Source organism: Eretmochelys imbricata, chromosome 10 (assembly GCF_965152235.1).
Source record: "Eretmochelys imbricata isolate rEreImb1 chromosome 10, rEreImb1.hap1, whole genome shotgun sequence".
NCBI classification, from domain to species: Eukaryota; Metazoa; Chordata; order Testudines; family Cheloniidae; genus Eretmochelys; species Eretmochelys imbricata.
The window spans coordinates 80,387,003-80,408,712 of record NC_135581.1 but is presented as its reverse complement, the minus strand read 5'-3'; the positions used below and the strand labels follow the sequence as shown (position 1 = coordinate 80,408,712).

The following is a 21,710-nucleotide window of genomic DNA, read 5'->3' as shown; positions in this document are numbered from 1 at the left end:
TTTGCAAGTAAACTGCTTGTGCAGTAGGAATTGGCATTATTATATACCAGGCTTGTTAATATCCTGAGTTTCAAACTAAAGTAAATGATAGTGGTTTGCCGTTGTACTTAAATCTGGCTGCAGTATATCAATATTACAACCCCACCTCCCCCCACTTTACACTAGAAACAAGTGTTAGTTTTGGCATCCAAGGGACACTTTTAAAACAAATTTTATTCTAAATAAAACTGATGTATGACTCAGTGAACAGCTCTGTGGATTTTGGAAGGAGATGTCACCCTTCAAGAGTTTCTCTGTTACTGAATGCTAAGGACAATCTGTTAAAGGGATTTCTGAAGGTTGTGTGTGTAATCCAAATTACTTGAGGAGGTTTAGAACTGAAAATACTCAGTGTGTGTTTAAGCAAACTGAAAAGCAGTCCTCTTCCACTAGCCTGTCTAGACGAGAGACTTGGGTGTTTGCATCATAGCAACTGATGGCATCATCCAGCCACCAAACACAGACAGAGTTCTTTTCTTAGGTGTCTATAAGGCCATAAAATGGTGCAGGGTAAATATTGGATCCTGCACAGAGTTTTTGGCAGACAACTGTAGGAAGAACTTTCTCAGATGCTGTTGAAAGTTACTGATAAACAGTATACACTAAATCTAAATATCTTCGTGAGCTAGGATTTTAAACTGTTTGTTTTTAGAAGTGAGGTAAAAAGGTTTTTTTTAAATTACATATTAATCCAGATCATTTTGGTTAGGTGTTGTAGTGGCCCCTGGACTATACTTCTATGACCATGGATTTGCAGACTAACAGTTGGTCACATAATACTAGGGAAGCCAGAATCAAGATTTGTTTGGCCTTGCATTATCTTAAATCCTTTATTTCTTTTGTTTTCTGGTTAAGTGAACATTCTTATCAAACAGAATGGACTTTGATTACATTAAAAGCCATTAGTTCACTCTGACAACAGAAGAGTAATAGGACCAAAAATGATAAATCTTGCTAAAATAAGATGAAAGTTGTCTCGGAGGTTCTATCATATAAAATTTATTTATAAGAAAAGTAGGTTAAAGAGTTAGAATATAGGTGTGGAGGAGCCAGTTTGTGAAAAACAAGGTTTATGAAACTAGATTAGGAAATTCTTTTACAGATTAGTCATCTGTTATCAAGGTCAAATCTTACCCTCTAATTCCTTCACTGCCTTCCTCTTCCTACCAAGCTCCTCTGCTTCAGTGTTGTGCATAACACTTTTGTTTACATCTGTTATGTGCCATCCACTGATGTTTGAACAGCTGCTCCCTCCACCTCGTATTTGTTGCAGTCCTTCCCATCTTGCTTCAAATCCCATCGTAAACCCCATTTTCACTATGCTGTCCTTGCCAATGAGACTTTCTCACCTACCTGTATTTAAACTGTTCTCCCATATATTGTAAATGGAATTCAATCAAACTTCTTGGGCAAGAGACTTGGAAAGCACTGCGAGTTAGGCCCTTAGGTGCTTTTGAAAATCCTATTAAGCATCTATCTATACCTTTAGGCACCTAAATACTTTAAAAATCTGACTCTGAGAACTGAAAGACTGCATATTCCATTTCCAGTCCTCTGAGCCTTCTGGTCCCCACAAAACTGTAGTTCTCCAATAGATTCACATTCATGGGTACAGTTCTATAACTTTTTCAAACTTTATGATTTTGCCCAATATGATCCCAGTTATGCTGACTATTTCAATGCTATATATTTGTAGTTCTTTGCTACTAATTATGATTTAACTCCACCAGGTGGCTGTCAAGCTATGTGATAGCCTCGGCCCTGGAGGCAATACTAACTTAAATGTTATTATAGGCTCAGGTAGTGGACTATTTAGGAGTAAGTTTTCAAAGTGTTGGTTGGGACTTTAATTGCGGCTCCCATAGAACTCCATATAGGAATCTTGTATAATCTGTCCCAGTGTGTATATAGCTCAGACACTTTGGTTACCTTCCCAGACCCGAGAGAGAGCTCTGTGGAGCTTGAAAGCTTGTCCCTTCCACTAACAGAATTTGGTCCAGTAAAAGATATTACCTCATCTACCTTCTCTCTCTCATATCCTGGGACCAACACTAAACTTCTGACAGCTGATAATTTACTCCATCACCTTGTTGTGCATTGTCAGTCATAGTCAACAACAATTTTTGATGACTTGGCTAGTAGTGACATTGGTTGCATGTATTTCATTCCACGCCCTTATAGCTTGTATATTCTTAAAAAGATTGGTTTCAGAGTAGCAGCTGTGTTAGTCTGTATTCGCAGAAAGAAAAGGAGGACTTGTGGCACCTCAGAGACTAACCAATTTATTTAAGCCTAAGCTTTCATGAGCTACAGCTCGATGCATCCGATGAAGTGAGCTGTAGCTCACGAAAGCTTATGCTCAGATAAATTGGTTAGTCTCTGAGGTGCCACAAGTACTCCTTTTCTTTCCTTAAAAAGATTGTGAACCGAGTAGAGGTTACTGGTACAGCCTCTTGCAAGTATATGAAGTTGGAGGAACATACTTAAACACTGAAGTAAATCTGCAAGTAGGTAGGCAAAAGTGACAAGAATTCTCCTTTTTTGTCCCAGCTGGTAGTTGGATGAGCACGCATGATAGAAGCCAGGCCTGCACCTTCAGTATTTAAGCCACCTTCTTATTCCTTCCACAGAATATCCTTAATGAGCTCCATCGTGTGCATTGTTAGATGCAATCCTGCATAGCATACTTCAGGCTAGAAAAAACAGTATTAATTAAAATAACTTCTTAAAACTTTTCTGTAACTCTTGCTTGCTACAGTATTGATCTCCACGGCTAGCATTCGTCTAGGATGTAGTAACAAGTTGGGAAATAAGCTTTTAGAGTCCATACAAGTATTGGTGTTTTTTTTTAATATCTATTCTGAGTATTACAGTCCAGCTAAATTTAGCCTTATGTCTAAGACTTTTCTAGATGGTAAAGCCAATACCAAGAGTACAGTCCATCTCATCATTCTTTTCTCTGATTTTTGTATAGGTATCATTGGAACAGAAGACCTTGCTGCAGATGTGTCTACAAGTGGGGGTGTGAGATTTTACCCCTGGACAATAGACAATAAATATTATTCTGCTGATATTCACCTGTGTGTGGTACCAAACAAATATCTTGTGACAGCAGAAATTTCTGAATCTGTCCAGGCATTTGTGGTTTACTTTGACAGCACAATAGTAAGAATGTTTTTTGTTCCTGTATATTATCTTCTCATGCACTGTAGTTGGGACTGTTACTATAATTAAGTCATCTTTATGTTCCCCAGATCCTGTGTCAGGCTGGTCCTGTAATGCAAGTTAGAGGAGCCTTAAATTATGCCTATTACCAATGGTCCTAAGGAACCATTATGGCAGCTAGGGAAGCCACAGTTCCTTGCCCCACCATCTTCCCTTACACCAGTCCCAGGACGAGAGGTAGCATAAGAACTGGTACTCCACCTGTACGCATCAGATATTCCTGCTACACTGGGGCCATTCTCCTCAGACTAGTTATGCTGATTTTAGAGCTGTTTGATGCTAGTTGTGCAAAGCCTGGGATCAGGGCGGATCTTTGTAAGGATTCACCATCACCCCTTTAATTAAAATAAGAGAGCCCCAACATGGCTGGAGTCATCCAAACAGTCTTCCAGTAAAATCAGAATAGGCCAATGGGATTCCTAATATTTCTAAGGCAAAACAAAAAACAAGGAGAAAATGTCTGTTTGGGGTGGAGAATCTTTCACACCATGAACAAGAAAGGGCACAAATCTATTTCAAGCTCCCTCCTATTTAAGGGACACCTTTCACCTGGCACTGCAAGACTGTCTCCAGATAAACAATTTGCAGCAGCAAAGATAATTCATTAGCTTCAGTGATGTATGAACTTTAAGCCTCATTGAAACTGCTTAAATGTTAAATTATTACAAAGGATTTTTAATTTATGTAATCTGAGCTAGGAATTCACAGTTAATTTGCATATTTTGATATTTAAGTTCCAAACAAGTGAGATAAACTCCGCCACAGAGGACACAGTATATTTGCTATTCCTGTTTTCTCTGGTTAAAAATGCATAGTTTAATATATTAGTATTGTGAACCTATCCTAAAATATACCAACTGTACAACACAGATGAGCTGGCATTGCTGTTGGAACCTTAACCCTCTCATTTTGTGACTGTCTTTTAACCATGAGGCTTTAAGCATTACATTAACAGGGTTTTAAAGATTCATTTTAAAGTTGCAAAGTGCTTTGAGGTATTCATACAAGAACCTTGTTTCCTCCAGAAATCTGGTCTTGAAAGTGTTTCTACTTGGCTTCCCCTGGCAGAAGAATGGTTACCAGAGGTTATGATCTTGGTGTGTGACAGAGTATCTGAAAATGGTAAGATGCTAAAGTTTGGCTGGAAAAAGTGATCTTGCATGCTGTTTGTTTTCTTGGCAAACTTACTACAGCTATATCTTATGGTATATGGATAAGAGCTTTAGATTTGATAGGGAGGAGCTGAGTTACTCAAATGGCTGGTAATTGGATGGAGCCTTTTACTTTAATTGCAATTTAAATCCAACCAGGTTGGCAATGACAAACGTACCATCTGATGGCTGCTTATTTGTCTCCATGACACACTTGGGCTGGCCAGTTCCTAGTGGACAGGTGTACACACTGAAAAGTCACCCCCACATTTGATATCTCTCAACACCACTGCCAATATTCACTGGGAGGTCAAGTTACTGAATGGGCTGAAATACACTTGCCTGTACAGGTGGTCCATACGAGTCAGAGTTGGGGCATATCAGTAGGATCCTGGGTACTGACTGCAGTGTGAAGACAGAAGTGTCAGCCTTTTTGGGTGATTTTCTTGTGTAAATCCATTTTATTGTATATAAGTAAGCTTGGTTCCTGTGTTGGCATGTATTGTGCAAAGCAAATTAATTTAGCTCAGGATCAAGCCCTTAGTAGAAGTAATCCCTGTTATGCCATAATTTTCATTTACATGTCAGTCTCGGCTCTAATTGCAAAAAAACAAGAATTTATACATGATTTTTGAAGAGGGAAACAGAGTGATTCAAGATATGGTGCAGTTTAACTCGAAAGCCTGTAGAATCCTTATTTGTGATGTTAGTAATGAACAGAACCCGACTATTTCTGTACTTCCTTTGTTACGAAAGGATCCAAAGCGAGGGGACAGATTTGGGGGGTATAAAAAATTCTGCACATTTGGTATTGCAGAGTTTAAAAAATTAGACATTTAGAAAGCAGTTTGTTTCATAACCTTAGGTGTGAACCGACAAAAAGCTCAAGAGTGGTGCATCAAACACAGTTTTGAACTGGTGGAACTGAGCCCAGAGGAGCTGCCTGATGAAGACGGTAGGGTTACAACCTGTTTTTAGAACGAATAAAATTACAACGCTGATTATGGAGCAGTTGAAAGGGGCTTTTAATTTGATTCTGTACTACTGGGGTGTCTGTGGAATACTGCAAGTTAGAGTGGTGCTTTTCCTGTCAGGGCTAGGAGGGTTGGTTGTTTCCTCCAGGGTTATCTCCTCCAAAATACACTGCTGTTGATGTAGCACCTACATCAAAACTGTTTTGTGCTCGCTCTTCTGGCTCTGTAGCAGCTGTTAACTAATTCTAGTGCTGTGATTATATACTTGATGGTCATGTATAAAATAACATTTATACTCAATTTCCAGATCCATTTGAAACAAAAAAACTGGTAGAGAGAGTCAAGGGGGGAGAGAAAAAGTATTTTTAGAGCTTTGAGGACTTTTAAAAGCACCAAACATAAAATACAAGCGTTGTTTAATGATCTCTTGTCTTCAGACTACAAAATTTACCTTTTGAATAAACTTTTTAAATTTTTTGTTTGGGGGGTGGGGGGTGTGCACACACGCGCGCACACACAGTGTCTTGCAGGAAACAAACCAGTTTCAGAATCACTTGTATGTTCAAAATTAAAACCCATGAAGCAAAACCGGTTGTGTGTTGTTGACATCTGTGATGAAAAATGTAATATGTTCCGCTCTTGTGGTTGAGTTCTGGCACCCCCTGACGCAGATCTCCCATGTGTGTTGAGAAAAGGAAAGCGTTTACTACTTCAGTAGAGCTAGCACCATCAGCTATATTCCCAAGCATCAGTTATTCACTAATATTTATATCAGTTCAAATACACTGAAGGCAGTGGGAATGCACAGCTGTCAAGGAGAGGTTAATTTCACCTGAAGAATCTCTATGCAGAAAATTACAAGGTTCCATATTTCACAGCGCCTTCATTACTGGTGCTGTACAAGAAGGAAAGAACCCAACTTGTCTTTTAGATCAGTTGGAGTTTGCAGGCCTCGCAGTTAGGGAAAAGAGCTTGTTTTGAGTTGTAAACTGAACTCAACTGATACAGAAGTTACTGGGAGACAATTATGAAACCCCATGGTATCATTTTTAATCACTTTTCAGAGTAGAATTGTACTTTAAAGTTACCAATGCTTTCTTTCAGTGGAAATTTCTTTTAAATGTACTTTCTTTTTAAAGTATGACTCACTTGTTTAGATGCAAATAAAATAAGTAATCTTAATAATCAGCCAGTATGTTAGTTTTTGAGTGGTGATACATAAACTCTAGCTCTCGTACCTGTCTAACATTAACATATTGAATCACTGTGACTCAGACATTGAAAGAAGTACATTCTAATGAGTAACTTGTTTCCCCTGTAAACCTGTTACATGAAATGCTTACCCAGGAACATAATAAAATGGATGCAGCACATAAATAGTGCCAAGAGCGGTTTAAAAATTACCAAACGAGCTGCTACAGCTGACTCGGAGCTCTCATTACGAGTACAATATCAGTCAGCTACTTTTTGTAATGAGAGCCGGAACTATTAATTCAGCCTCATGACAGTCACTCCTGTGCTTTGTCTCCTGAGAGACGCTGCTCTTTGGCTTTTTGTTCGTATTTTAAACTTAAGGGTCACTGTCACCTTGAAATCTATTTTTAAAAGGCGTTAAAGGTAATCTAATTTACTAGACCTGCCCCTGAGTCATCCCAGAAACGTTCATGATTTTTTTTTGCAGTCATATTTTCCTATCCTGAAATGTTTCTCTCTCCCCTTTTGCTTTGTGAGAGACCTCCACAAACAGAGGAAACTGACTAATCCAAGGAAATGGTGAAACTGACTATACACAAAGTGCTGTCAGATGCACACAGTAGGCAAACAAATAATAAAAATGGCTCTCAGGTTAGAGTAATTTAAGGAGCAACTGAAGTTACAGTTTTCAGAGAAGTAATTTTAGGCTTTCCCTGTAATCCTATTCCAATTAATCAATCAAAATATAATCAGGCTTTTTATAGCGTTTGTCCTAGAGCTTTTAAATAGTAGAGCATGGACATTTTATAACTGGAAATGGTCAGCTGGCCAAACATCTCTGCCCTCTTTAACTAGTGAACTGCAAAGGGAAAAAAATGGGGTTTGCCTCCTTTGTTGTGTATAAAGATCAGATTGTTGGAGGGATGAGGGGTTGATTGCTTTTTACATTAAATATTCAGGACTTGTCATAATTCTAGCAATTTTTTCATCAAGAGCAGAACAGATAGCAATACAACAAGTGACACCTGCCACCTGCTTCACTATAAGGGGACGTGATTTCAGTTCATAGTGTTGCACTTCGTAGCACACGTACCTGTAACTCAAATGTCTCAGCAATATACAAGGGCAATTTTTGTTAAATATTCAGCATATCCAACCCTTCATTTTAAGGTGGAGAGAGCTCAATCAATGTTGCTTAGACCCATGGAAGACAAGGCGATGAAGTAAAAAATTTAAACACCTGGCAAAAATGTAGGGTATCAAAGAGGTACAAAGGGACAAATGTTTTTCCCTAAGCAGGTTACTTTTTACATCCCTTCACTTTCAGTACCAGTCTGCTCGGCAGCATAAGACAAGCACTCACACCTGATAGGTATTCAGTGGTTAAGTATGTAAGAAAATTTTCCAGTGATTAGAAGAGGTCTGCTCAGGCCTACTTCTAAAGCCTAACCTAATCCTTAGAGGGTTAACTCTTTTCAGACCCGACCCTTCCCGCCAAACCTGTCAGCACCACTGCCACCTTTTCCTTAGAGCTCAGCCTAGTGAGGGCTTCCCACAGCCCCTCTTACCGTGCAGTCGGTCTCCGGCAATTTCCTACCCAGGGGTTCTGCGCAGCAGCAGCTGCTGCATGCTTTGCTTCTGCCAGTTTGCTGGACAAGTCACAGCACCTCTCACTCAGTGCAGCGGTGGGTCTGAAGCTGCCACCACAACACCCCGATGGGCAGGGGGAAGTGATCAGAGCCTCCCTGACCGGACCTGGAGAGAGTTGGATTGTTTTCTGACCTGACACAACCCTGACACCGGTAGTCAGGTCCCTTTGGGTTGGGTTGCATGCTCTAGTAATTGGAGTCTGGGACAGAGGGCTGGTCTCTGTTTCATTTCTACTGTTGATGCACCACATGACCATTTTCCAAGTTTAATTTTCTACTGTCGTTCATGTTAGGGTTCAGAATAACTTTGATAGAAATTACATGAGTTTTGTCTTCTTCGTTTAGATGACTTTCCTGAGTCCACAGGGGTGAAACGAATCGTACAAGCCTTGAACGCCAATGTCTGGTCTAATGTAGTAATGAAGAGTGGTATGTAACCAAGGCTTTTCTCTGGTGTAAAGCTGGAATTCTGGATAAGTTAACGCCAATAGTTTTCAGTTCTTACAGCTAGAGTTTAAGTTCAGCAGGTTTTTAAAGTGGAAGTACTAGATCCACACTTGCAAAAGGGTATATAAAAACAGAGCTCCTTCTGAGTGCTTTTGGGGGCTGGCTGTTCAGCAATCTTTTCCAGGTGTCTGGCCTTAAAAGACTCAAAATTTACCATCTCACAGCATTCCCGCTATACTCAGAACTGTTATGTTGTAATGGTTGTATTCAAGCATTCCTTGGCGGTCTTTGGTAAGATAGATAGATCAGGGTCAAATGAAATTAAAGCTCATTCAACCAAAGCTCTGGCAGTGAGGTGGCCTGCCTCCCGTCTGTTCTGACTCTAAAATTTGTAATGAAGCCACCTCTAGTTCAGTGCACTTGCCTATCAAGTTTATATTGCCTCACACTGAGTCACAGATCAGTTGTTCTTACACTTTAAAATAGTGGCTAAAATAGGATTGAAGGAAGAGATTGGATTTTCTGAGGAATTCATTCCATGTGTCCCACTTCGTGGAACTGAACGTTACCCTCCCTCCCCAAATACACCCCAAAGTAGAAGCATATAGCACTACCCTATGGTATTTTTAAAATCAGATATTTATACCCTATATTTCTACTGACTCAGCTACTGGTAAGCCAGTGTCCAGACATATTCCATCCTGTACCGTGTATTCCAGAAGGCTGTAGTGGAGACAAAGTTAGCCTACTACTGCTAGTCACTCTTCATAAGATGAGTTGGGTGTGAAAATATACAAAGCTCTCCATTTGTGAGCAATAGAAGCTTCAGAGTCTTTGGTTACATGGAAGTACTTGAGAACAGGAGCAAACATGGAAAAATCATCTCCCCAGGCACTAGGCCATCAGGTAGAGACTGTCAGATTGTGGAAATATCTACTTAGGCTTGGGCTCATTAAAAGGGAGGAGCAGTGCTTGCCTAGCATACTTTATTTCTGTAGCATAGATACAACCATCTTTTCAACCAAAGAACCCTTCAGTTGCCCTTGCAAGTGCATAGACTATCTGAGAAAATGTAGGAAGATGGATTTTCAAGTCACCTCCTCTCTGGCACATATTTCTCTACTACCTTGGCTCCTTCTCCCCGTCCTCCCTCCCCCCCCCACCCCACACAGTGACTGAGTATTGAAAGGTCTTTGCTAGTTCCTATAACCGATTACCTAATGGTAGTGTTTTTTCCAGTAGAACATGACTAAGTACTAAACTGGAAATTGATTGTTTTAAATTAACCTGGTGACTGTCGCATTAAGTCAGAATGAGATTTCAAAAAAGGTTCCAACTTTTATATAGCTGTGAGTGCGGTAAAACCAATAGCCATCCCGAGATGGTGTAAATTATTTCATTAGAGTGGAAGACACTTATTTGGCAGCTTGTTTCCTGGTTTTACATCCTGCATTTGACAGATGTTATATTACCGAAGAGCAGGACTCAGTCATATGCTGAATTCTACATTGGGGGGAAGTTCCCACACATCACTAGTGTATTTTGTAAAGGTCAAACTTGTTTAGAATCCAGATTTAAAGTTTCCACTATGCAATAACTACATAGCATTGCTGTACATTACTACAAACATGTCAGGAAATGAACTACATTTGGACTCTCTTGCAGCTTGAGCATACTTTCAAAGGGGCACGACCGAGCTCTCTGTGCCTAAGTAAAACATTGTACAACCTGTAACAATCCTTTGTTTTCAACTTCCTCCTGATCCTTAAAACTGGCTGCAGCAGAAATAAAATCTTAGCTTCTCTGTTGGCTGACCCCTCACCACCAGTCAGTGGCTGCCTGGCCTTGCTGCTTATCCTTCTTTGTGTGAGGATTTTTACAGGAAATGATAGGATGATTTCATAATACTAAGGATTTCTTCTAATGTACCATACCTTCTAAACTAGGATTGGCCATCAAGGCTACATCACAAATACCTATTTTAGTTGCTTTACTTTATTCAGTAGTTGCCTTACTTTAAAATCAGAAGATTCAGCTGTTTTTTACATTTGTAAGAAACTTGTTTTAAAGAATGAATATATTAAATTAATTGTTGGAACATATACATGCTTTCGTTTCTCTAGCAGTTCAAATTGTAACTGGAAGAGCCTACTGGAGCCTTCTTTTCTCCCTCTCCCCTAAGAACATGTTTGATGCCTCTTCCACACTCATCTCATAAATAAGGCAGTACAGCTCTCTATAACAGAGCGAGATGATAGAGCAAAATGGGTACTTCAGTATAGGGTTGAATGGTTACAATTCAGCCACATTATTATACTGAAATAACTGTTTTGTGAATAAAGCCTTGTAACTGTGAACTGAGTGTCACCAGTGCAGCGCTGTCAGCTTGGTGTACTTCAGTGAAGGGAAATGCAAAACGAAAGGAAAATAAATAGGCTTATCTGAGAGGCTGTGCAGAGTTCCATCCTCTGGCAGGGGTAAAGCAGGTCCTTACCTGTGTTTGGTCTTGGGAGTCAGATGGCTCTGTCACCTCCGGGGGTTAGGAAGGGCAAACAAAGTTCTTCGATATAAATAAAACACTCCCTATTCTTTGATGTTCAGGATCAGGCTGAGGAAGTGACTGGCTCTGCTGTCTCCTTACAATGGGGGAAGAGGAACAGGATACTTGCTGCTTTCATTTGAAAGACTCCTCCAGCTGACCTTCTTTCCTGCTTAAGTACTTGTTCCAATGAGCCCAGGTGGAGACTGAGCAGGTTCCCTGGGGTGGGGCCAGCTAACTAGTTCTCTCCTTTTTGCAGGGAGCTAACCTCTTCTCTGCCTGCTGTAGTGAGGTATGTAAGCCCTATTGTTTGAACAAATGCTGACTTAACTTCCAGTGGGACAAAGCAGGCATTTTTACTCTTTTACACAAGATAAGGATTGTCAATCTATCACTCTGATCCAGGACTAATTATTACCTATTCTGAACCTCAGACCAGACAATTTTGGGGACAAATTCCACATCTTGAAGTGGAGGAGAAAGCTGTTTAAAAGCTGCTCAGCAGTGTAGTGTGTTCATTTTGCAGTTGTAGAGCAGGATTAGTGGGCAGAGTGCAGGTAAGGTAGTCAAAGGTGCAAAGTTAACACACTCTTCAGCTGAATATGGCTACAACAGATGTGTGTGGGGGTGGGGAGAATGTTTCAATAGAAACCAATATAGTAAACATACCTTGGCTGCCAAATAAGCAAGTGTGGTGCTCAAAATGATGCTGTGAACACAGCCAGCCTGCAGTTCACAGCTGTTGCAAACTTTGCTTTTTAACTTTGGCATTTGTGAAGCTGTAAAGAATCTGCTGTTGATAACCTAATAGAACCATAAATTATGCCAGTTATTTCTGAGGGAGGGAGTTAGCTAATTTTTGGCTCCTGGTTCATAGAAAGAATACTGTCTAATGCTTTGCCCTGTTCCAGAGCTGTGCCCAGACAATAAAATAATTTTGACATCCAATAAAATGAGTTTGTAGGGAGACTTCTCAAAGGTGTAACTGCAACTCCAAGGTCTGTGTCTGCCTACTCACAGCTTTAGAGAAACACAGCTTCCTGCTCACAAATCATTGCTGTATGGGGCAGTACTTTCAAACCAATATGTCAAGTTCCAAACAAGCTTGCAGGAGAGGGTGCAAATCCTTGTGTCATTTCTCTATATAACATGAGCTCTAATTGTAGAAATGAGAATCCAACAAGAACTACAGTATTACATCACAAAATCCATGCCTCTGCACAGGCAGGGATGTTCTCTCTTGTACCGGCTGGACAATAACGGCCAACCTACTTTCAGATGACTCAAACTGGTTACTAATCTTTCGTTTTTACCACTTCTCCAAAAGACAGCTTTTGCACAGCCTACAGAAACTTTTAAAAACTACTCTGTTGGGCTGTGGGTTCCAATATATTATCACTTCATCTGATGCTAATTTAGTTGGCATACCTCAAATGCTTTCACGCATCTTGCAGCCCAAGGTTTTTAAGGAGATTCAGTCAGCTAGACTGATTCACTTCTTCCCTGGGGCCTCTGGCAAGTAACCTGTTTCATCAATAAAACTGCATACAGCAGAGCCAGTTTAAACAAATACTTGGTAAAAGACTAAAGTGGATTTTTAAAAAAAAATCAATCACTAAACTCAAGCACACAATGACAAATTTTATTAAAGGGGAAAGGAGGTCTTTGGAATTATTTGAGGGATTTTTACATGTTTTTCAGATAGCTGATGATTTTGGTTTTAAAAAAAAAAAAATCTTGTATAAACTACAAATTGAATTGGAATGTGTATAAAAATTATATCATCCAAGCTGGAGCCTAGAGTTAAGTCATTAGTGCAATGTTAATGTAGGGCAGATTTCTTTTAAAAGTTTAAAAAAAAAAAAAATTCTGACATGAAATCTTGCATTTTGAATTATAAGCAGAATGTTATGTTCTTCTAACTTTTCAGTTGACTAAGCCCTCTGTTACTAATAAAATACTTTAAGTGCTCTGAGTCCATTACATTCAGCATGCAAATAATTATGTCAGTACCAGCCCTGCAAAAATATTTGTCCTAACATTTAATGTTGCTTGTTAAATTTGTCTCTGCTTAGTAATACTTAGCAGTTTTAAAACCCATCATGCTAGAGGTCAGAGATGGGAGGGTAATGAACTAGTTTCAGCTTCATGGTGCTGGCTTGGTAGGATTTTTTAAAATATTGTTAAAGTACACCGTGTGTTCATAAAAATTGAGTGTCCAGAACATCATACAGTCTGAGTAAACATTGTACTGTGGCCAGTGGACCCGTACGTTAATCCTGCATAAATTTAAAACTATTGTTCATGACATTAAGGTATGTCAGATTTACAGGATAGAGCTGTATATAAACAAAGGCTTTTGTTGCATTTCCTTTGCGGAATAACAGACATTCACCTCCATTGATGCTGCGTGTGGTACGTGAAACAAACTCCACCACCCTTGTTAATCACTAGTGTTCTCTCCTGCTGTGTTCTGAAAATCATACTGAACTGTGTTTCTGTCAGGGGGGTCTGGTGGAATCCAAGCATTAACTGGTACTTAGAGACCAGGACATACAATATCCAGGCCCACACTCACTTTTTAACACCTCCCACGACCCTTGTCCCCACTCTCGTCACTGATTTTAACACTTAGAAATAATGCTGCCATGCCAGTGTTTTTGGACTCAGCCCTGCAACTAGTGGGACTGCTCGCACGCACGAAGGTAAGCATGTGCGCAAGGGTTTGCAGGCTCAGGAGGACAGTTGTGCTAGGCCCCAACCTTATTTTAAATCAGCATCTTTTAGGGACTTCATTTTTTGTAAACTATACGGGCATAGGTTTGTGTCATGATTTATATACTGCTTTAGCTATTTCCTGTAACAGACTTCATCCTATCTGCTGAATTGCTCTTTGGGAATAGTGTTGCATTTTCTATTAAACTAATAGCTGTTTTTCTTCAGACAGGAATCAGGGCTTTGGCCTTCTCAATACGCTAGCAGGTGCAAACTGCAGCATTGGGTCAGAAGAGAACCAAGATACAAAAGTAAACATTCTTATTTCTCACTTTTTTTTAAATCAGTGTTTTTCCTCTCTGCCCTGCCTCCTCCCTGTCACACAATGTGATTACACCCTTTGTCTTCCACCTTCATTTTCTTTTTCCTCAAAGGACACTTCATGTCCTCTCTAAATACAATGTTAAAGGAAATACCCTCTGTAAGTGTTATGAGGCCTGAAGACTTGCAGCCTGCATTTTTCTCAAGAAGAAAAGGAGGACTTGTGGCACCTTAGAGACTAATCAATTTATTTGAGCAAAAGCTTTCGTGAGCTATAGCTCACTTCATCGGATGCATACTCAAGATTACCTGTAAGATGAATGCCCTTAGTAACGGAACAGCTGTCAGCTTGTGGCTGCGAGCTGTTGCACAGCACAGTTCCTTTGCGCTCAGTAACTTTCCCTGGTGAAACTTGGTTGAATTTTCAATGTGGGTGTTAGTCATAGGCTCTCTGACATTTGTGTAAATGCTTTCCCTCAGACAGCAGGCTGGAGCCAAGAAAAAGTTATACAAAATTCTAGTCAAGATGCTGGGGTTTTTTCATTTATGTCTGGGAGTAGTGTTTGTGCCAGATTAGAGCTACGGTTTGAGAGGTTATTTTTCAAAAGCCCTAAATTGTCTGCAGGAATATCATAGCTCAGAAAAATATGTATCATGGTAGCATTATGTACATCCACAGTCTTATACAGCACTTTGGATGAGTAAAGATACACAAGATAGGTGCTCTATCCTGAAAAACTTGCATTTCAAGATCCATATGAAACAATCCCTTGAAAAGGCTAAGCTTTCAAGGGAAAACACAAAGCAACTGAATTCTTGGTGTTGCTACACCGCAACTACGTTTGATGTGTAGCTTTAAGTCTTTCACTCAGCTGAGATATTGTTTAAAAAAAAAGATTAAGACTATCAAGAATGCTTCTCCTAAACACTCGTTAGACTTTCATAAATATCTGACTCTCTGAACTCCTATTGGCTTCCTGAATGTTTGAACTGGAATAGAGAGAGCTGTTTCTTCTTGGTTATAGTAATAACTGGTAGTTTCCCTGACAGCCCCATCCACCAGCAGTGGACAGAGCAGAATCTCATTTAGACAACAGAGGAGATGCAGCTAGCACAAACAACTTGCAGATTGACAGCATTGTAGGTAAGTTCTTCCTTTGCTTAGTAAACAAAATTCTGATGAGTTTTACAGGGTGAGGTAGAAACTAAACCATGATGTGTACAAAAAAGGAACATTCCCAAAAAACTGTGTGGGAAGAGAGCCATTACTCATTATAACTGGATGATTTTGTGGCTTAGTTCTCTGGCCATAGGTAACCAATATCAGAATAGTTTCCAGTTAGAAACTGCATAATAGTACTTCTCTAAAGATACCACGTTGACTGGATGCCTGCTCTTGGGACTTTTAAGCAGAAGACCAAGAACAGGAAGGGAGTAAAAAAAAACAAAAAACAAAACACTCTTCAGAGAAGTGGAATTACAGATAATCAATTTCCCCTTTTTTTCCCAGCTTGTTTGTGGCAGAATCTTGCTTTAAAGAGACAGTACACAAATCTATGCCTCATTTTTTACATGTCCTTAGCCTTCATTGCTGTCAGTAGTTGACATTTCCTACCATTCAATCAAAGATTTTAGCATATGTTTGTATTCCCTATTAAAAAGTTGACATGATGAACAACATGCACATGCAGGCATATATGCACCCCTGTGCTAGATAGTTACAGAAGGCTAATGGTTCCTGGCCATCCCCCTCCTCTCCCCAAAGATAATAGCATAATTGGGGTTGGGGTTGCCAGAGCCCCTAGAAACTAAGTAACCCTCTCATCAAAATCATGCCTCTTTTTGAGAAACCAAGGCCCAACCCTGCCGGGAACAGATTCCCTCAGAATTTAAGACAGAGGTTGCACTTGCCATATTGCTAACTCAGAGCATTCAAGTCTTTCTCCACAACCATGAGGGCTAGAAGCATTTTTTTTTTTAAATGAAAGCTGAGATCCTCCTGCATGACTACAGGAGCTGGGGCTTTAAGTAAATCTCAAACCATCACAAGACTATCACTATCAAGTTGTGAGAGCTAGCAAAACTACACTTATCTCAGAGTAGCTACCAGCCTCATCCACAACCTACTCTTCAGATCACTGGAAGAGAACATATAGTTCCATGGATGCTTCTGCTTCTGATGGAAAGAGGTTATAGGCTTAGTTCTTTTACAGTATGGAAACAAAACTAAAAATATATATTTTGGGGTTAAGACCAGATTTAAATTGTTCCCTGTTCACAACATTGAGTGTATAAATGTAAAAGTCCCTAGCTTCCAATGTACAGTATTTAACTTATTGGGCTGGGATGTATTAGAGGGGACTAATATGAGAACTTTTAAACTACCTGGTATTGAGTGCTTAACAGGCATTGTCCAAATCCTAGTCTTCTGGGGATTGATGGTGATGTTTAGGCAAAAACTAAGTCAGCACTTCGATTTGTAATGATCCCCAGCCATTTCTAAGGCAGATAGTGTTAAGACCAACAAGAAAACTTGTTACATTTTGACATTTATAGCCATTTTAAACCATGTTCTTGAACTTCGTCAGATTTTAAAACACCTTGTAATGTGTGTCACGTCAGAACCGAGTAACATAGTAATTAATGCCATGAACCAATGGAAAATTCCAGCCTTTTATCCATCACATTGCAAAGGGAGCCAGGAGTCTTTCATTAGTACTCCATATAATGTTTAATATCCAGCAATTTATCATCAAACTAATGTGCTATCCAGCAGGAACAGTCCCGCTTAGATCAATGTTAATATGCTTATTTCAGATCCCATGTTAGATATGGATATTCAAGAGCTAGCCAGTCTTACCACAGGAGGAGGAGACCTGGAGAATTTTGAAAGACTGTTTTCAAAGCTGAAGGAAATGAAAGGTACTGTAAATGAAGAGCACACCATCAGTGACTGAACAGTTAATAGTCAAAAAGCCAGTTAGCAGACCTGGGAACTTCATTGCGTCCATGTGAACATCTTGAAAAAGTTATTCTTGTAATGGTTGAAATCTTGTTGAACACTTTGATCTGTTGTACTTCCCTTTTCATCTTAACTAGTATTGATCTTGAAAGCAGTAGTCCTTTGTCAATTAAACTCATCATTGTAGGTAAATAGTGCTTTATTTTTAAGAACATCTAAGTAGGTCCCACTGGAGTAGCTCAAACATTCTGCACTAGTCTTCTTTCGTGATCTTCTACTCCACAATCTTCTATGAACAATTCCATGACAAGAATTGTGATTAAAAAAAAATAGAACTTCATGCTAATCTTAAGGTTTAAGGAGGTTTAGAAATGGTTGTGAGGTGGAATCCAAAATACTTAAAACCACTGAATTTCTAGCGTAGTTGAATTTTGGAAGTCCTCGCTAAAGTCTCCACTCTCTCTCTTTTCCCATGATATTCCAGTAATTCAGAAATAACTTTCCAATCCCTCTTGGAGCACTGCAGTAGGCCATCTCTGTTTCTCTCAATGCTCAGTAACTCTGCTAACCCTTGAGGGAGACAAACTAACATTACTCTTCTTTTCCCTACAGACAAGGCAGCAACATTGCCCCATGAACAGAGAAAACTGCATGCAGAGAAGGTGAGGTCTGAAACAAGAACTTAAATTCTCCAGAATTCTCCAGCTTTGCGTGTTCATGTTTCTAAATAGCAGCTACTCTTGACAACATTTAGCAAGGCATGACTTTATTTCATAAATAGAAAAATAGATCTGCTCCTGGAGTTTTATACTTATAGAGCATCTTCCAAACAGAATACAAATGATCTAATCTGGCCAACAGGCTTGCGAATGGGCCTGCTGCTGATCTCCCAGGAAAACGGCAACAACCTGGAATTTTAAAGTTGAGGGCGGGTTACGGTTATCGGAAATTCAGAAATCATGCAGTAGAACTGAAGGCTTGAACCAATTCCATTGAAGTCAGTGGAAAACTCTCTGACTTTAGTGGGAATTAGATCAGACTTTAACAAATTTCACAAACAGATTTTATCTTGCACAGATTCCAAAGCCCTCTAAATTGTCACACCCATTTTGTTGGGATTTTAGCCAGAGAAAGAAAATAACATTTCAGCGAGGAGTACTGTATATAGCTGTCACTACCGTGTTTAACTCCTGGTCACTTTACATTTATTAGCATGTAGCACAAACTTCAAGTGTCTTGAGCTTGTTTTGCTACCTTTGACCCACAGGTGGCCAAAGCATTCTGGATGGCAATTGGAGGAGACAGAGATGAGATTGAAGGCCTCTCCTCAGATGAAGAAAACTAAGTTCTCTGTAGCTGTTTGTAGTAGACCTGATGCAATATCCTAAAAGTTAATGCTGGACGTTTCTGACAAACAACTCATTTTTTGCTGAAGCTGCTATTGGACTTCGTTTGCTTAGAAATTAAGTGATCCTCCTTGCTTATCATTGAGTAACGCATTCCGTAACACCTGAAACTGCATTAGATTGTGTTTGTTCTCCTGCCAGTATTCTCTCTGTGTGTGGCTATATTTTTAAGGCAGTGTGTACCATCTTTACCATAAGTAGCAAACCAGTTTATATTTTCCAAATAACCATTTTTGTTGTTTCCTTAGAGTTTTTTAAAAAACAAATTCACCATCTGTTTTTTTCTATGAGGTTGTCAAATCAGTACTTGAATCTAAACTCAAGATTTGAGGCCTGGATTGGTCTCAAGTTTTTATGTAGCTTTAGAACTAATTTACTGGTTTAAAGGAACCAGACTTGTTTGAGCCAGGAAAAGAAAACTGTTGAATTGCACTCTATTGAGAGATGGTAGAGTAAGGCCACAGGATTAGTCCTGTTAACTGATTGCCATCAATGTTAAAAATGACCTAGGGAAGGGCACAGGCCTAGTACTGGTGAATTTTATCCTAAATGCTGAGTAAAAGCCATCACCTCAACAACACTAAATTGTCACATGACATGCCTTACAGCCTTAGGCACCTGTATTTAATCGGGAGACTAGAAAGTATTAAAGCACCAGCAAGTGGGAGGAGTATTGCTTTGTAGTGGTACTCAGTGCTAGAAAAAGTATAGTAGATTAACAATGAGCGTACTTGGCAAAGTATTCCTCTTCCCCTCTGCCTCATTGTAGATGCTCAGTCTGAGTGTCTCTTTTCCTCCCTGGACACTAGGAAGCAAAGATTGACTGGAGATACATTTAGAGTGTAAGCATATCAGGCACCATTGAGATAATCACCATAAAGACAAGAAATCTGAAAGGAAGAAGGTTGGGGATGGGGGGTAAGAAGGTAAAGGAAAAGCCAGTTACCAGTTTAGTCTACTTTTCTCATCAAACATAACTAACTCTCATCAGAGAGCATATAGGGATTCAGTGAAAGGAGGTGGGACCTACCTTAAACAGTGGCCCATAAAACATGTCTTTCCATGCTAGAAGAGAAAAGCCACTTTAGATGATGCAACCAGCCGTCTTGCAACTATTCAGCACAAGGGCCCAGGCTTCTCTAATGCCTCTCAGGCTTGTCATGTGCCACGCCCGGTATTCCCTAACCCACATGAAAATAGTCCATGTCAAGACAATCGTTTTTACTTTGAAAAGAGAAAGAGCTTTTACTTTTCTGATACTTGAGCCGCAGTGTACATTAAATTTTAGGGATTCTTGAGCCTATACTTTCAGTGAAACTCCATAAATGCATCCATAAAAGCTGAATTTCTGGAAGCCCTATGACAATAGGGTCTTTCGCATCCACAGAACTTGGTCTATTCTTTTGATCCTGGGTTAGGATCAAATGAAGATGAAACAGGAGGGTGGCAGGAACACTCAAAGCCACAAGTCAAAACTGAAAATTGTGAAGCCATTATGAATAGCAACTAATGCTGCTTTGATCATAGTTGAGGCTCAGCTGTAAGGGCTTGCCACCTGTGATTCCATCACAGCAAAGTGGACCTTTTTGAATGGCGGTTGCTTTGTATAGAGAGACCTTACACTGCTTCCTGTCTCTGTGTCCAGTCATTTGTGTGTTTCTCCTGGGACTGACTTTGCAGGAGCCATGGGAAAGTCTCAGACCTCCTCAGGCAAGAGTAAAGTGAAAGGCTGCAGGGATGGATCTGATTCCTTATATGCAGAAGACTGTGCTGGGAGGCACTGCTCTCTCCTCAGAACCATCCTCCCAGTCAACAGTGTTGGAAATCAAACTGAAGGGGTTTGAGACAACTCTCCGCAACAGCTCTCTTGTTCTGTTCTTTTCCATCTCATCCTGTTCTATCTTCTTCTGCAAGCAGAAAGAGCTTTGAGGAAGAGATCATGGAGTTATATTCTGTTGAGTTATAGTCTTTCATGCCTCCTTGCTTCGTGGAAGGCAGAGACTTTACCCTTTGCTAAATATTTGGTCAGGTGGTGGGGAGGCATGTGGCAAAAGAGTAGAGAAGACTCATTTAAATACCCTAAAGAGCAGCATGCATTTGAATGCTCTGTAAAGCAGATTCACAGGATACATCTGGCCGTAGTTTAAAATTTAAGATCTTGACTGACTTTTTTTTTTTAAAGTGCTGGCAGGTGAAGCAAGAGACACCAGTAAGAGGTAAGAACCCAAGGCATGCAGGGAATGAGTACACCAATCCAACCTAACCACCCCGTCTTCCTGCTAACTGGGAGGGATATTTGGGGTAGGGACGGAGGGGGGTGAGAAGTCTTTAAAAGACCAGCACAAGTTGATACGATTGGCAGTATTTGAGCAGGAAAGTGCCAGGACTCCCAAACAGCAGTAACTAGCCAGGATTGTCAGCACAGTATGCGCTTCTACTGCCACTAGTCCCTGTAACGGCCATTCGTTTCCACGGGTTTTAACACTTGCCCCAACGTGTCAGCACGTCAGGGAGTGCTTTGAAACAGCTTAGTGCTGTAAACTTGTATCCCAGCAGTTGAAGCACTTTAAACAAAAATCTATTCATGAGTCAAACTAGCTGTTGTGGCTAGAAAATAGGATGGAATTAAATTCAGCGATTCTTAGATTATTGAATTGTATTTTTTGAGATAACTTGTGTGGTGGGTTTTTTTTTTCTGTTTTTTGGCTGCAAAATTTCTTACAGTAGAGGTTTTAGAAATAAATAAAGCAAGTGTTAATGGAAAAGCAAAATGAAAAAAGCTGCTGTATCCTTTTGTTTAGGGTTTTCTTTAATGTGTAAACTAGCATTGTAAACATGGAAATGGGCTGATTAAAATGCTATTTAAATACATCTGTAACAGTTTGGAAATCACTTTTAATCTCATGTTAGTAGTTAAATAAGGACATGGCTTGCAACAGGTGAACTTTCCTTAGCTCTTGGAAAACTGGCATCCTAGTGGCTCCACTGAGCTTTTGATCAGGCCCTTTAGTAGTCTACTTAACTGCTTAGGGTAAAGCTATTGGCTACCCAAAATTCCCTTTGCAATTTAAATTGGACAAGCGTACCT

General features: G+C 39.9%; 1 protein-coding gene across 3 annotated transcripts in view; it reads left to right on the top strand.

Moving 5' to 3' along the window:
* The window catches only part of AAGAB (alpha and gamma adaptin binding protein), a 29,589-nt gene extending 8,096 nt beyond the window's left edge, over positions 1-21,493 (top strand). Inside the window, exons 2-10 of one of the 3 annotated variants that reach the window (XM_077827785.1) lie at positions 3,014-3,204; positions 4,290-4,386; positions 5,281-5,370; positions 8,578-8,661; positions 14,162-14,244; positions 15,305-15,398; positions 17,072-17,176; positions 17,829-17,878; positions 18,484-21,493. In XM_077827785.1, coding sequence (XP_077683911.1) covers positions 3,014-3,204; positions 4,290-4,386; positions 5,281-5,370; positions 8,578-8,661; positions 14,162-14,244; positions 15,305-15,398; positions 17,072-17,176; positions 17,829-17,878; positions 18,484-18,561 — 872 coding nt within the window. In that variant the 3' untranslated portion in view covers positions 18,562-21,493. The remainder of the gene's footprint in view (positions 1-3,013; positions 3,205-4,289; positions 4,387-5,280; positions 5,371-8,577; positions 8,662-14,161; positions 14,245-15,304; positions 15,399-17,071; positions 17,177-17,828; positions 17,879-18,483) is intronic. The other 2 variants (XM_077827786.1, XM_077827787.1) reach the window with 2 other exon arrangements.
* The last annotated feature ends 217 nt before the right edge of the window (positions 21,494-21,710 follow it).